At 25.2% G+C, this 12,164-nt stretch overlaps 1 protein-coding gene across 8 annotated transcripts in view; it reads right to left on the minus strand.

The window, feature by feature from the left end:
* Positions 1-2,153: 2,153 nt before the first annotated feature.
* The window catches only part of LOC126903102 (polypyrimidine tract-binding protein 1), a 106,153-nt gene continuing 96,142 nt past the window's right edge, over positions 2,154-12,164 (minus strand). For 7 of the 8 annotated variants that reach the window (XM_050681086.1, XM_050681084.1, XM_050681088.1 and 4 more), the window contains 11 exons: positions 6,996-7,047; positions 6,304-6,362; positions 6,126-6,188; positions 5,654-5,954; positions 5,365-5,570; positions 4,453-4,486; positions 4,019-4,111; positions 3,738-3,954; positions 3,523-3,600; positions 3,380-3,443; positions 2,154-2,872 (listed from right to left, as the gene is read on the minus strand). In XM_050681086.1, the coding sequence (XP_050537043.1) occupies positions 2,780-2,872; positions 3,380-3,443; positions 3,523-3,600; positions 3,738-3,954; positions 4,019-4,111; positions 4,453-4,486; positions 5,365-5,570; positions 5,654-5,954; positions 6,126-6,188; positions 6,304-6,362; positions 6,996-7,047 (1,260 nt within the window). In that variant the 3' untranslated portion in view covers positions 2,154-2,779. The remainder of the gene's footprint in view (positions 2,873-3,379; positions 3,444-3,522; positions 3,601-3,737; positions 3,955-4,018; positions 4,112-4,452; positions 4,487-5,364; positions 5,571-5,653; positions 5,955-6,125; positions 6,189-6,303; positions 6,363-6,995; positions 7,048-12,164) is intronic. The other variant, XM_050681090.1, reaches the window with a different exon arrangement.

A 12,164-nucleotide genomic window follows, 5' to 3' on the forward strand; every position in this document is an offset into this window, starting at 1 on the left:
CATAAAAATTATTTAAATGTATTATTAATAAATAAATATTTTTTTTATAAAATTTTCACAAAATTTAAAATTTCATTTTTTTAAGCAACACATGCTATTTTATACTTATTAAATATTTAATATACAACAAATAGTTTATATTTTCTTAATATTTTTCAGAAATAAATTATAATATTAATAATTCGTATTAAAATAAGTTATCTATCCTTTCCAAACAATCAGTAATACATTATAATAAAAAACAAGAGTATTCACATGGTAAGTTCTCTGATGATACAAATTCAATAAATTGAAAATATAAAAGTAGTTAGTAAGTGAGATTATCAGATTACTTCCAAAAAAAAATTAATTTGTTATTTAATTAATATTAGACAGTTTAAAGTATTATAACAACGTGAAGTAAAAACATTTATAATTATTTACTTCTATTTAATTATTTATACTTTGGTCTAATGTTTAGGAACATATGTAAATTGAACTTTTTTTAATGTTTGAAGAAACGAGTTGAAATTGATATTCTCATGTAAGTTAATGCAATTTAAAATCAATATATATTATTTAAATTTTTTTAATAATTGGTTTAATTAAAAGAATTTGCAGTACAGAGAACATACTCAAATACAAGTAAAGCATGTAAGTACAAAAGTTATTTTACAAATCATTGAGACATGCAAAAATATAATGAAATAATATGTTTATAGAATTTAATTGCTTACAAGTGTAAGAATAATGAAGTGAGATGAGAAATAGAACTGCTTGTGCTTCAATTATATTGATTTAATTTAAATTTTAAGTATCCTAACGTAGTATGTTGCATCAAAAAAAAAAATCATGTCTATAACATGATACCTACGTTACTTTTAATATAACAAATATAATACGTTAGTAGTAATAATTATTAATAATACAATTATTATTATGATTATACATCTAAACATTAAAATAATTGAAATTAATTTTTATTGATTCAAGTATTATAATAAAATACTTACGAGTATTAAGTAATTAGGACAAAAAAGGAAATTTTATCATTTTCTCAATTACTGTTATAAATATACATCTACATGAATACGGATACTAATTGTAGAGTCCATAAACGATTGTCTGAGTTAATAGCTTGGAATTGCTATATTTATAGTGAAAGTACACTAGCTTTATAACATAACTTAATATATATCTAAATAAAATATATTAAAATTATTATTGCAAATAACGCATTGTGAGCGTTCAAATTGACATGGGTAGGACTAAAACAGCTATCATAAATCAGATAACAAATTTAATAACAAAGTGTAGGGTTTTAGCATTGTGTCTTGGTTATTAAAATCTAAATAAATATTATTGAATTTACAATGTATTTGTGAAAAATGAAAGTTAAAGAGTTGGACACACAAAAACCATAGATCAAAAAATTTAAGACCCTTGCCAATTTTTTCATTGTTGTTTTTAATTTTTTGTGTGACAAAATGGTAATTGTCTGCCCATTAAGTTATCAAGAATAGTATTTGACATTGTGCATGACAGCAAACTAGTCAATTAGAATTTTGATTGTCACATTGGCATTCATATTAAAAAAATCATTATCATTTAAAAGCTACCCAATATTATTTTACAACATGGAACAACAATATTAATCTAATAAAATAACAAATAATTCGAAAAAAAAATTAAATTTATAATAATAATTAAACTAATTTCCACCTGATTCCTAATTAAACTATCACTTTCATGTTGAGTTATTAAAACAATATTTTAATTGACACCTATCATATAAATAAATAAAATTATATAATAATAATAATAACGTAACTATTATTGTTACATTTATCATAAAAAAACTTAACATTAAGATATAAAGTTTCAGGTATCTATAATACAGAAATGATTGTTATAGTTAAAATTCGATATGTACTTCTCTTTTCTAAATATATGATAAGATGACAGAATATAAATGTATTAAACTAGGAAAAAAAACAAAGCTTCAAAAAATAAAAAGAAAAAGGTGAAAATAAAAAATTTAATTACTTTATGTAATTAAAAAAAAATTGGCCCAAGTATTAAGAAATTCGTAAGTAATGATTTCCTGTATGATGAAAAATGTTTATGATACATCATACTCATTATCACCATGACTGAAAAAAAAAAATAAACAATAAAAAATAAACAGTTTATTGATCTTAACAAAGTATTAAAAATTGCTCGTATAAAACTGTTTTAAGCTAAAAATAAACATAATTGTATAGCAGAATAAAAAAGAAAATAATATAAATAAATAATATTAAAAATTATGCATCATAATTACATACAAAATAGTGCTCAATAAATAGTTTCTTTGTATCCTTTGGTGACCATTTCTCTATAGACTACTAAAATAATTTTAATGCTTAATTTTTAATAGATGACCTAAAATTTGGTCTACTTAAATATTACACATACACAATAAAATAATACACAAGTATACACTAAAAGGAATGATGAAAAAACATCAATATGTATAACTCTTTAAATAAACATAATACTTTGAGGAAAATGTAAATACCAACATATAAAGTTAATAATTTAAAAAAAAAATATCAGAATAATAGTAATACAAATAATAATAATGATATAATAATAAAATTTAAAAAATAATACTGTTTATGAATACATTAAAAATATGAAACAATAATTATAATAAAAAAATATTTATAAATCACCCTAATTGTGTTTATAAAGATTGTTGACTGTTGTGTCAGAGTATCAACATTGTCCAGTAACTTAAAGTTTAAAGAAGAAACCTTTAATTAGGCGTTAGAGCATCTGGCTGAATATTAGATTTAGAAAATGACACACGTAGGTGATTTTGTTCGCTTAGTCGATAATTATGCATTTTCTGGAAAATGAATTTAAATTAATTATATTTGATAATTCCTATAGCAAGTGAATAAATCAAACACATCAATAAGAACTAAAATATATTTAATATTTATTTATACTTAATTTAATATATTTTAACAATGATTATTGACTTTTAATGACATTAAAGTTTGCATCTTTTGCATTAATAATTATATATATATATATATTATATATATTAATATGGCTATAGATTTTAGTAGCCATACATATATAATGTATAGGGAGATTACAATTTGTAATACTATTATTTAGTTATACTCAAGGGAATGATAATAGCTAAACCCCTTCCTGACAAACAATATAATTATGTGTTGTAGACAAAATTTGGAAGATAAAGATTTCTTAACAACCCAACTCTCTCTAATGTATAAACTTTCGATTCCAAGTAGAATCAAACCTCTGTACCTATGTATAATAGTATGACACATTACCAGCTGAGCTAGGTAGGCTACCTAAATTTAAGATAAAAAAATAAACCTACAATTAATGCTGCTACAGCTTCTTCCAATGATTCCATTTGGATAAGTGCCATCTTACGGTCTTTGCTACAGTAATAACAGTAATTAATTAATAATGATAATAAAATTATTGTTTATTAAGTTATTAAAAACAAAAAAAATTTACGGAAAGAATTTGAAATCTTTAACTGTGAATCCATTGTTTTCAAAAGCAGTCTTCAAAAAATCTTCAGATAAAGTTGTCCTAACATTTAAAATAAATAAATATTGGTTAATTTAAAAAATTAAGATTTTTAATTAAAGTTAATTTTAAATAGGGGTTTTAACTTTCAAAAACATGCTTATATAACATTTTGTAACATGCTTGTTATAAATACTAACGGAATATTGGATAAATGAAGAGTAGATGAAGGAGGATAAATGTTTTGGTAGTTTTTGGAACCCGGTTTTTTAAATCGATGCAAAGGTGAAGAAGTGTAGTCCTTTGTTAGACCAGAGTCAGGCTGTCCTTCTTTAGGAAGTTGAACTGTCTGGTACTTTGATTGCATCACTCGTATATATTTACCATATAGTCGAACTTTGTCCAAATGAAGCATGGCTAAAAACACAAGTGAGTATTATACATTTACCACTACATTTTTCAATCTATACTTTTAAATTACCCAAATGAGCTTGATGAGGTTCAGCCATTTGCACTAAAGCACCATCTTTTTTGTTATATAAGATCTTTACACGCAGCACATCTCCGTAAACACCTGGATTTCAAAAAATATAAATTTGTCAATAAAAATGAAACAATGGAAAAAATTAAAAATACATTAAAACATTATAATACATATCCTGATATCAATAACATGAAGAACTAATATATCATAGAATGTAAATATTAAAATGTATAAATAATACTTTCCGAGACAGTTGGAAGTTAATACAGCAAAATTAGCATCAATTTTAGCTTAATATAAATTAATTTATATAAAAGTTCTTCCATCTGCCTAGCAAAGTTTACTTAATTAATAAGATAAAGATAAAATAATTTATATCGAAAATTGAAAATGTAAATAACAGTAAAAGTTAAGTATATAATTACACCTACCAAACAAAGTGAAAATAGCGTCTGGTGTGACCATCTACGAAGCGATAAGATTTTTATTTTTATTTTTTGTTGTAGAAAGAGTTAAATAGTGTGTCCATGGCAGCAGAGTTAGACAGAGAAAGATTGTATTTTTGGTTGAGTAGCAGTAGTAGTAGTAGTAGTAGTGTAGTAGTAGTAGTAGTAGTAGTAGCATCACCATTAAGGGCAAGCCAAAAACAAAAAAAAAACAGAAATTTTCATTAAAAATGTAACAATAGGTAATATATATTCACATAAAGTTAATAAATTAATAATTTGTATATTATATATGGCGGTAGAAGAAGAGTGACAAATACAGGAAGCATATAATAGAAGGATAAGCTAATTAACAGGATTTAAAAATGTTGATATTAAACATTCTGGGTAATATCAAAATTATCAGTAACAATGTATAAAATATCTATATTTATAATCATTTGATTTTAATATGATAATAGAATAATGAACATTTTGTAATTTCACTGTTATTACTATATAGAATTCATATGGCATAATAGTAAAATTTTAACAGAACTATAAGGCGAAGATAATTGTAAAAAATTGTTCATGAGTAAAATAATTAAAGCTTTTCTAAAGTTGACCAAAAAAATGATATGAAAGAGACTTGTCTAAGGGTATCAGGTCTAAATCCATACATACATTTTTTTTAATTTTATGACAAATTAATAATATTAAGTTTTCTTTACAACAGAATAATAATTATTCTGTGGTATAAATTATTAGTGATACCAAAACAAACAAAATTATTAGTAATTTTAACTATCATAACTTTTTAACTTTCAATATTTGATTAGAAATTTAAATTACTATTTTATTTTAACATGAAAAATAATAAAATTATAATTGTAAAAGCATAATTATTAATATTTTCACCTCTTCATTTAAATTGCTAACTAATAACACACATGTTTGGCCAGTCATCTGACCAGGAAGTCTTAGAGTGTTAGCAGCTAATGAGCTGCCAGGTAAAGTAAATCCAAGAGGCATACTTGACACTGGAGTGTTACCAAAAGACGTGGTTAATGGTGATGCGAGTCCATGGACAGCATTAAAGGAAGGAGTCAACATACCAGGGCTACCTGCAAATTGAAAATTACGTTATTTGATACCAAAAATATGTAAGTAAAAAAGGTCAACATAAGAATATCATTGATAAACGGACCTGCAAGACGACTATGATCAGCATTCGTAGTAAGTTGTCGGCGGGCTTGAGGCAAACCAGTAGCATTAGGTACTCCAGATAATAGCAGGCTAAGCTGATGAGGTAATAATTGATTTCCGGCAACAGAATCGACGCCTAGAGCTGCTAAAGTTTCCATGACCGTGTTATCACCATTAGGTAATGTTGGATTGGTATAGTCTCGAGATTTGTCATTATTATACTTTACATTTAAACTGGAGAGCTTCGAATATTCTATTCGAAGTTTACAACACGATGTGTAAATATTTTGACCATCTAAAGACTAAAAAGCATAAAAAAAATTTTTTTAACTTTTTCATAAAGAAATCAGCGCAATTGATTAGAACAAATAAAATTATTTTTATAATAATACATAATATTTATATTTGAGATAAATAATGAGATCACGAACTAATAGAAAGTAAAACAACACCAGGGATTAAGGTAGACTTACGTTATTCAAATGTGATAAGTCAAATAAATGACCAGTATGGAACAGATTTTGTCCGTCCAAAGACTACGGGTTCAGACATAGTGAAAAGTAAAGTATATGGTTTTTATTATAAAAGTTTTTTTTAATAAATATATAAATATAATTTTTTTTTTTTTGTGAAAAGAATAAGTGCACTTACCAGTTTAGCAGACTGTGCCGTTACTACATCTGGATATTGAATGAGAACTTGAAATGAATCTGCAAGATAAATTAGCCTAGTATTAATCATTCTTGAGGTATTTTAAAAAGTTTAAACAATTAATGAAAAAGCTATTGAGTTAACAACAGAGTTAAACGGGGACTTCCCATTGTGTGTATACGGTAAAATTCATCCTTTTATAAGCAATATATTAAACGACTTTCTTTTGTTTACACACATAAAATACCTTTGCATGCGAAAAATTATACAAAAATTAAAACTTAATGTTCTAAAAAATTAAAAGAAAAATGTGGTAACTTTAGTTACTGCATTGAGCGGGTTGTACTAAACAGCGGTAATGTAGCGCAACGTTAATTAATGTACGACGACAACATTTACACACGGCAGGTGGGGGCAAAATAAAGATATGATTAATTGTAAAATAGAGTTTAAACTTCTTGATGTGCGACGACGAAGACCGTTGTTGTTGCTTCCATAGTGAAGGTTTATTCTCAAAGACGCGAGAGAACAGTGATAGATCGGCAGTAGCATGCAAGATAAATGAATAAAAGTGATCCCTTCCCACCCCGTCAAAGAGGTAAAGCACATTTCTACCAGTATCTAAAAAGTGGTCTATTACCTAAAATTAAAGCGCAATAATAATAATAATATATGTTTAAAAACATACTTACTGTTTTTAGTAAATGTGACGATTTTCAGTACTTTACCGTAACGAGAAAATATCTGTAACATAAAAATAAAACTTTAAGTGGACATTTTAATCTTTAATTTCAATATCCAAAGTAAGAGCAAGACTAAAGTTTAAATTTAATATAATTTGTTTAATCATTAAACAAACTATAATATTAATATAACATGCATACCGACATGTCATCGAGGGTAACTTATGACATTAAAAACAACTGCTAGTTTTTCTATATGCAAATTACCGAATAAAATTTTAAAAGAATACTTTAAAGAAAAGTGTAAAAGTTGTATACTAGGTAAACTAAAAAAATATGTGTAACCCGTGATCTGATATTTAGAAAGGAATTGAGTTTTGTTTTTAAAAATTTTTCTCTTCAATTTTTATGTCCCTTTGTTAGTTAATAAAGAATGTTGAGATGACATTTATTTTCGGGAATAGATTATTTTGACACAAAGTGATGATTTGATTACTTTATTATAATAGAATAATTACGCGAAAGTTTTGACTAGTGATCGTAAAAAGTTATACATTTCCAATTTAATTCAACTTTTGAAAAAGGAAGGAGGAAAAATTTAAGTATTATTAAATCTTGACTCGTTTTAGATAAAATATATCGTAACTCTTAGAGGATTGCCGTTGTAGCAATAAACTAAAACATTGCTTTCAGTAATCTAACATATTGCTGTTAGATGTTGAACTAATTGAAATTTATTGTATTAAATGATTTATTGATGAGGGGAAAAAGTAACACAGGTTCTCCCTAATTGATTTATTAATTTGATACTGATTGCACTGGTCGTATAGCTCACAGTAACTTTTTATTATAAAAAAATGATAAAAGTTCATTTCAATAAACTCATATATATGGTGAAATCTAAAAAAACATCATTGAATTCTTGACAAACAACAAAGGACAAAAATTATATCCAATAGTTAGTAGGTAATATATTACAACAAATTATTGAAATTCTTACGATTATTATCATACTGTATCGTTATTTACAATAACTATTTTATTTTTTATAGCATTGCTAGAATTATTTTAATATGTTTAAATTATTTGCAAATCTAATTACGCTTTACGGTCCCCGAATACCGATCGGTTGCCGTGCAAAAGTTTTAATCTGCCAACTTTCATCCATCAATTACACGGAAAACAACTTCTCACAGTCTCTCTTCCTTTCCCGTACCAACACAAATATTGACCTGCCACCGACTCAAACAGGATGTGCCTTTGAGGTTAACGGCATCGTAAACTAATCCATTACGGGCGCGGGTTAATCCCTATCGTTCTTCACCCTAGGGATGGATTCTTCAACAGGAGTTCAAGTATTTTTTTTATAAAATTAAAATAAAAAATATTGAATAAAAATGATCCCAAGATTTTTTATTTCATAGAAATTAAATTGATACTATTTGTCTATTCTAAAAATAAACCTAAATAAAACTATCGTAGAGGTGGAAATAACAAGAAGTTATAATCAAAAATGGAGTAATTTATTCTTTAAAAAACTGTTTGAATTTTCACATTCATGTTTTGGAAATTTTTAACGCATACACGATGTGAATTACTAACTAATGGGAAAATTTGAATAAACAGTGATAAAAATGTTAAAATGAATTTTCGATATTTTGTGTCGAAATTGTACTACTTATGTTTATAATGTATGTAATTAATGTATATATTAAAATATCATATTAGCGTATGGGAATTTTTGGGCCATTGCTTATAGTGATCAGTAAATACTAAAAATGTTTATAAGAAATAGGAAAAAATGAATTTAACACATGAATTTTATTTACTGTCTTTGCACAAGTAAAAATAATAAAAAGTAAAGGAGAGCATGATCCCAAATCCACCATGGGAATGTGATCTGTAAAAACAGAAACAGTCTCGTTAATAATAATTTATAGCTTCACGATTTTTGAACATAATTAAAGTTATACTAATAATAATAATAATTGATTTAAAAATAAAACACTTTGTAGTTCTTGAGAAAAATTAAATGTTAAAAAAATATCTACAATATATATTATATGTGCTTTGAAGATACTTTAAATACATAAGGATATACTATGATTGTATAGAAGTCGAAAGAGTAGAAACAAAATGGAAGGAGATGTAGGTAGTATAAATAAAGGACACAAAAACGCCTCGAGGGAAAATGACGTTGAGAACACATTGTTTGACGGTGCTGGCTGTTATGATTTATGTAACCAATTTTCAGGATGTTGAATTGTTTTTTAAGCGCACTATAGCATGTATAGTCACTTTACGTGTTAGATATATATATATATATTGTAGAGATACTATTTATAAGTTACATACAAAAATACAATTGTTTTGATTTTTTGTTTAACTTTAACACAATCTATTTTCAAATTTCAACTAGTTGAGTAAAATATAAGTAAAAATTATAATGATTGTTAGTATATTTAATAATACCTATTCATAATGAAATAAATTAAATTTTAAAACAGAATTAACACTAAAAAATTTTTCTTTTACAGTTTCCTACAATTAAATATAATTATTATTTTCTCATTATATTTATTGGAGTTTTCTTATGCAAGATACACAATCTGGGCTAGTCTTTTTTGTTTCAATTATCTTAAAGAAATTTAATATCTAAATATTTACTACTATTTCATTGAACGTTAGTTATTTGTTGATAATTTTGAATTCAACTCTAAAATATTGTTCCTAGTTGTGTATAATAAATAAAGCGCTATCCATTATTAAAACTTATTCAAAATAAATAGAATATGTCTAATTAATCTTATAAATAAATAAAAAAAATGATTTATTTAACTACTTTCTTTAAGAAAAAATGTTTTTAATAATTTATTACCTGAAAAAAGTAAAATTAATTTTCTTCTTTTTTAAAAATTTGAACTGTTTAATCTGGCATCATAGAAGCACAAAAAATGTATGTGTAAACATATATTTTATTAATAGAAAATTGAGATATTTCTTGAGAAAAATGATAGACGATTCTTATTGGATAACCAAGTAAGACATAAATATTTCACATTTATAAATTTAGTTATAATAATTGTTATTCATACTTTGTGAATATTAGGTCAATTCAACGGAAGTATTCGAGACTTAAGGGCAAAACGTTTTCTATAAAATGTTTAAAAAAGTAACGCGTGAACGGGATTCTAAGCGTTCTCTATGATGCAAGTGAAATCTTGATACTAAATGAATATTAATAACACCTTATGGGAAACGCCACCGTTGCTCTTGGATTAATGATCATTTTCCAAACATGAGGTGGAAACAACAGCAACGTCTCCTCTTTTGTCGACGAAGCCCGTAATCATTTCACCCTTAAAATTCGTTCTATTTTCAAAACGCCACAAACTACAGTTTAAATTAATATTAGTTTTAAATGAGAAGGTAAAACTATATACCGTATTTATTTTTTTACTAACAAGTAACTTTTATTTAATAAAAAATTGTAGCATATGATTTTAAATGATTTTAATTTATAAATTATTGATGCTAAATGAATACTTTAATAACAAATTTATAGATGATAATATAAGTTTCATAAGTTATAAAAATAAAATATTGTACAGCACAAAAAAGTCAATTAATAAAGTTTCCTGATTTTATTTAACTTAGATAGATCCTCTAGCGAATTATTTTACTAATAATATAGTTCAATACAGTTGCGTTTTAAAAGTCGTTTTTTATTTAATAATAAATACAAGTTTAAACTTAAGTACGAAAACTTAATAAAAATTAACCCTCTAAAAACGGTTAGAGAATAAAATCAATATATTTTTGTAAAATAATCACTTAAGTCATATTATTGATGAATTAAGTACATATTTTTAAGTATAACTTACTATAAAATAATCACATGATTAAAATTTAATCACAAAACAATTTTTGAATAAGTAATAAGATGTTGTAAATTATCAATTGGACCTTTGTACACAAGACTGATTCAATACTGTATCGTCATTATCCTTAGTAAATATCGACCGTGATCAATTATAATTAAAAAAACACACACAACTAAAAGAGACGAAGAAGGATACATCAATTTCCCCTCTTGTAAAAGTCATATCCTTATCGGAGAGAATCTTTCTATCTATAGAATTGGAAACGTAATCCCATTACTAACGCAAAATTCATTTTACAAAATATAAACCCAGAAAATAATAGGAAGGCTAAACCAAAAAAGTTCATACCCGATTTAATAATAAAAAAACATTGCAATATATATATATATATATATATATAAATTAAAATTTTTAAAACTATTAATTAAAAATAACATATCATTGATGCATTTTAGTCATAATTTTTAAGGTTTAATACATTAGAATTATATTATAAGAATTTATATTATAAATAATTTATTCATTATTAATCGCCAAAGAAAAATTACCATTTTTAGAAACACTTTTCTTATATTCTCATCATTTTTTAGACGTACTAAGTATAACTGCACAACGAAGATATCAACGGTGAGTTAATAATTCATTGGTTTCATTGATTACAAGCAGAGCATAACACTCTGAAATAGTAGAGGATTTCGGTAGATATTGAGAAACTTTCAAGAGAATTTATTCCAGATACGAATACGCACTATCTACTAATACTTGCACCCCATGTTGTTTAAATTATTTAACACGGGTAAAGGACAAAACTTTTTATCTTTTCAGGAATTGAAAACTTTTGTGTATTAACTTTTGACGCGTGTACCGCATCACTATAGAGGTGTACCATATCATCATCTTTTTCTTCTTTCTTTTATTAATAACGAGCTATAATAATTGTAAAATAAATAGGTTTCCCTACATAAAGATGTACACTTCATGAATTTCCCCTGAGGTAAATGCTACACATGCGTGCTTAAAATATTTAAGTTATCATCTATATAGAGTCTCTCCCTCCGGGAAGACTCACAAAACATAATATTATTTGGTCTTTTAGATTAAAATCAATTAATATTTAAATGCAGGCGTTTGATGTTCGGTATACAACGACTAATTTAACCTGGTTATTATTTAAATCTTGTGTCATAATAAATTATAAACCAAATAATCAAAGATTGTATAAATATCAAACATTTCACATAAAGCGTTCTTTGAACAGATAATTTAATTAACTATGTAGAAAGGGATTTACTTA

Source organism: Daktulosphaira vitifoliae, unplaced genomic scaffold, assembly GCF_025091365.1.
Source record: "Daktulosphaira vitifoliae isolate Bord-2020 unplaced genomic scaffold, ASM2509136v1 Scaffold_3, whole genome shotgun sequence".
In the NCBI taxonomy this organism is placed as follows: domain Eukaryota; kingdom Metazoa; phylum Arthropoda; class Insecta; order Hemiptera; family Phylloxeridae; genus Daktulosphaira; species Daktulosphaira vitifoliae.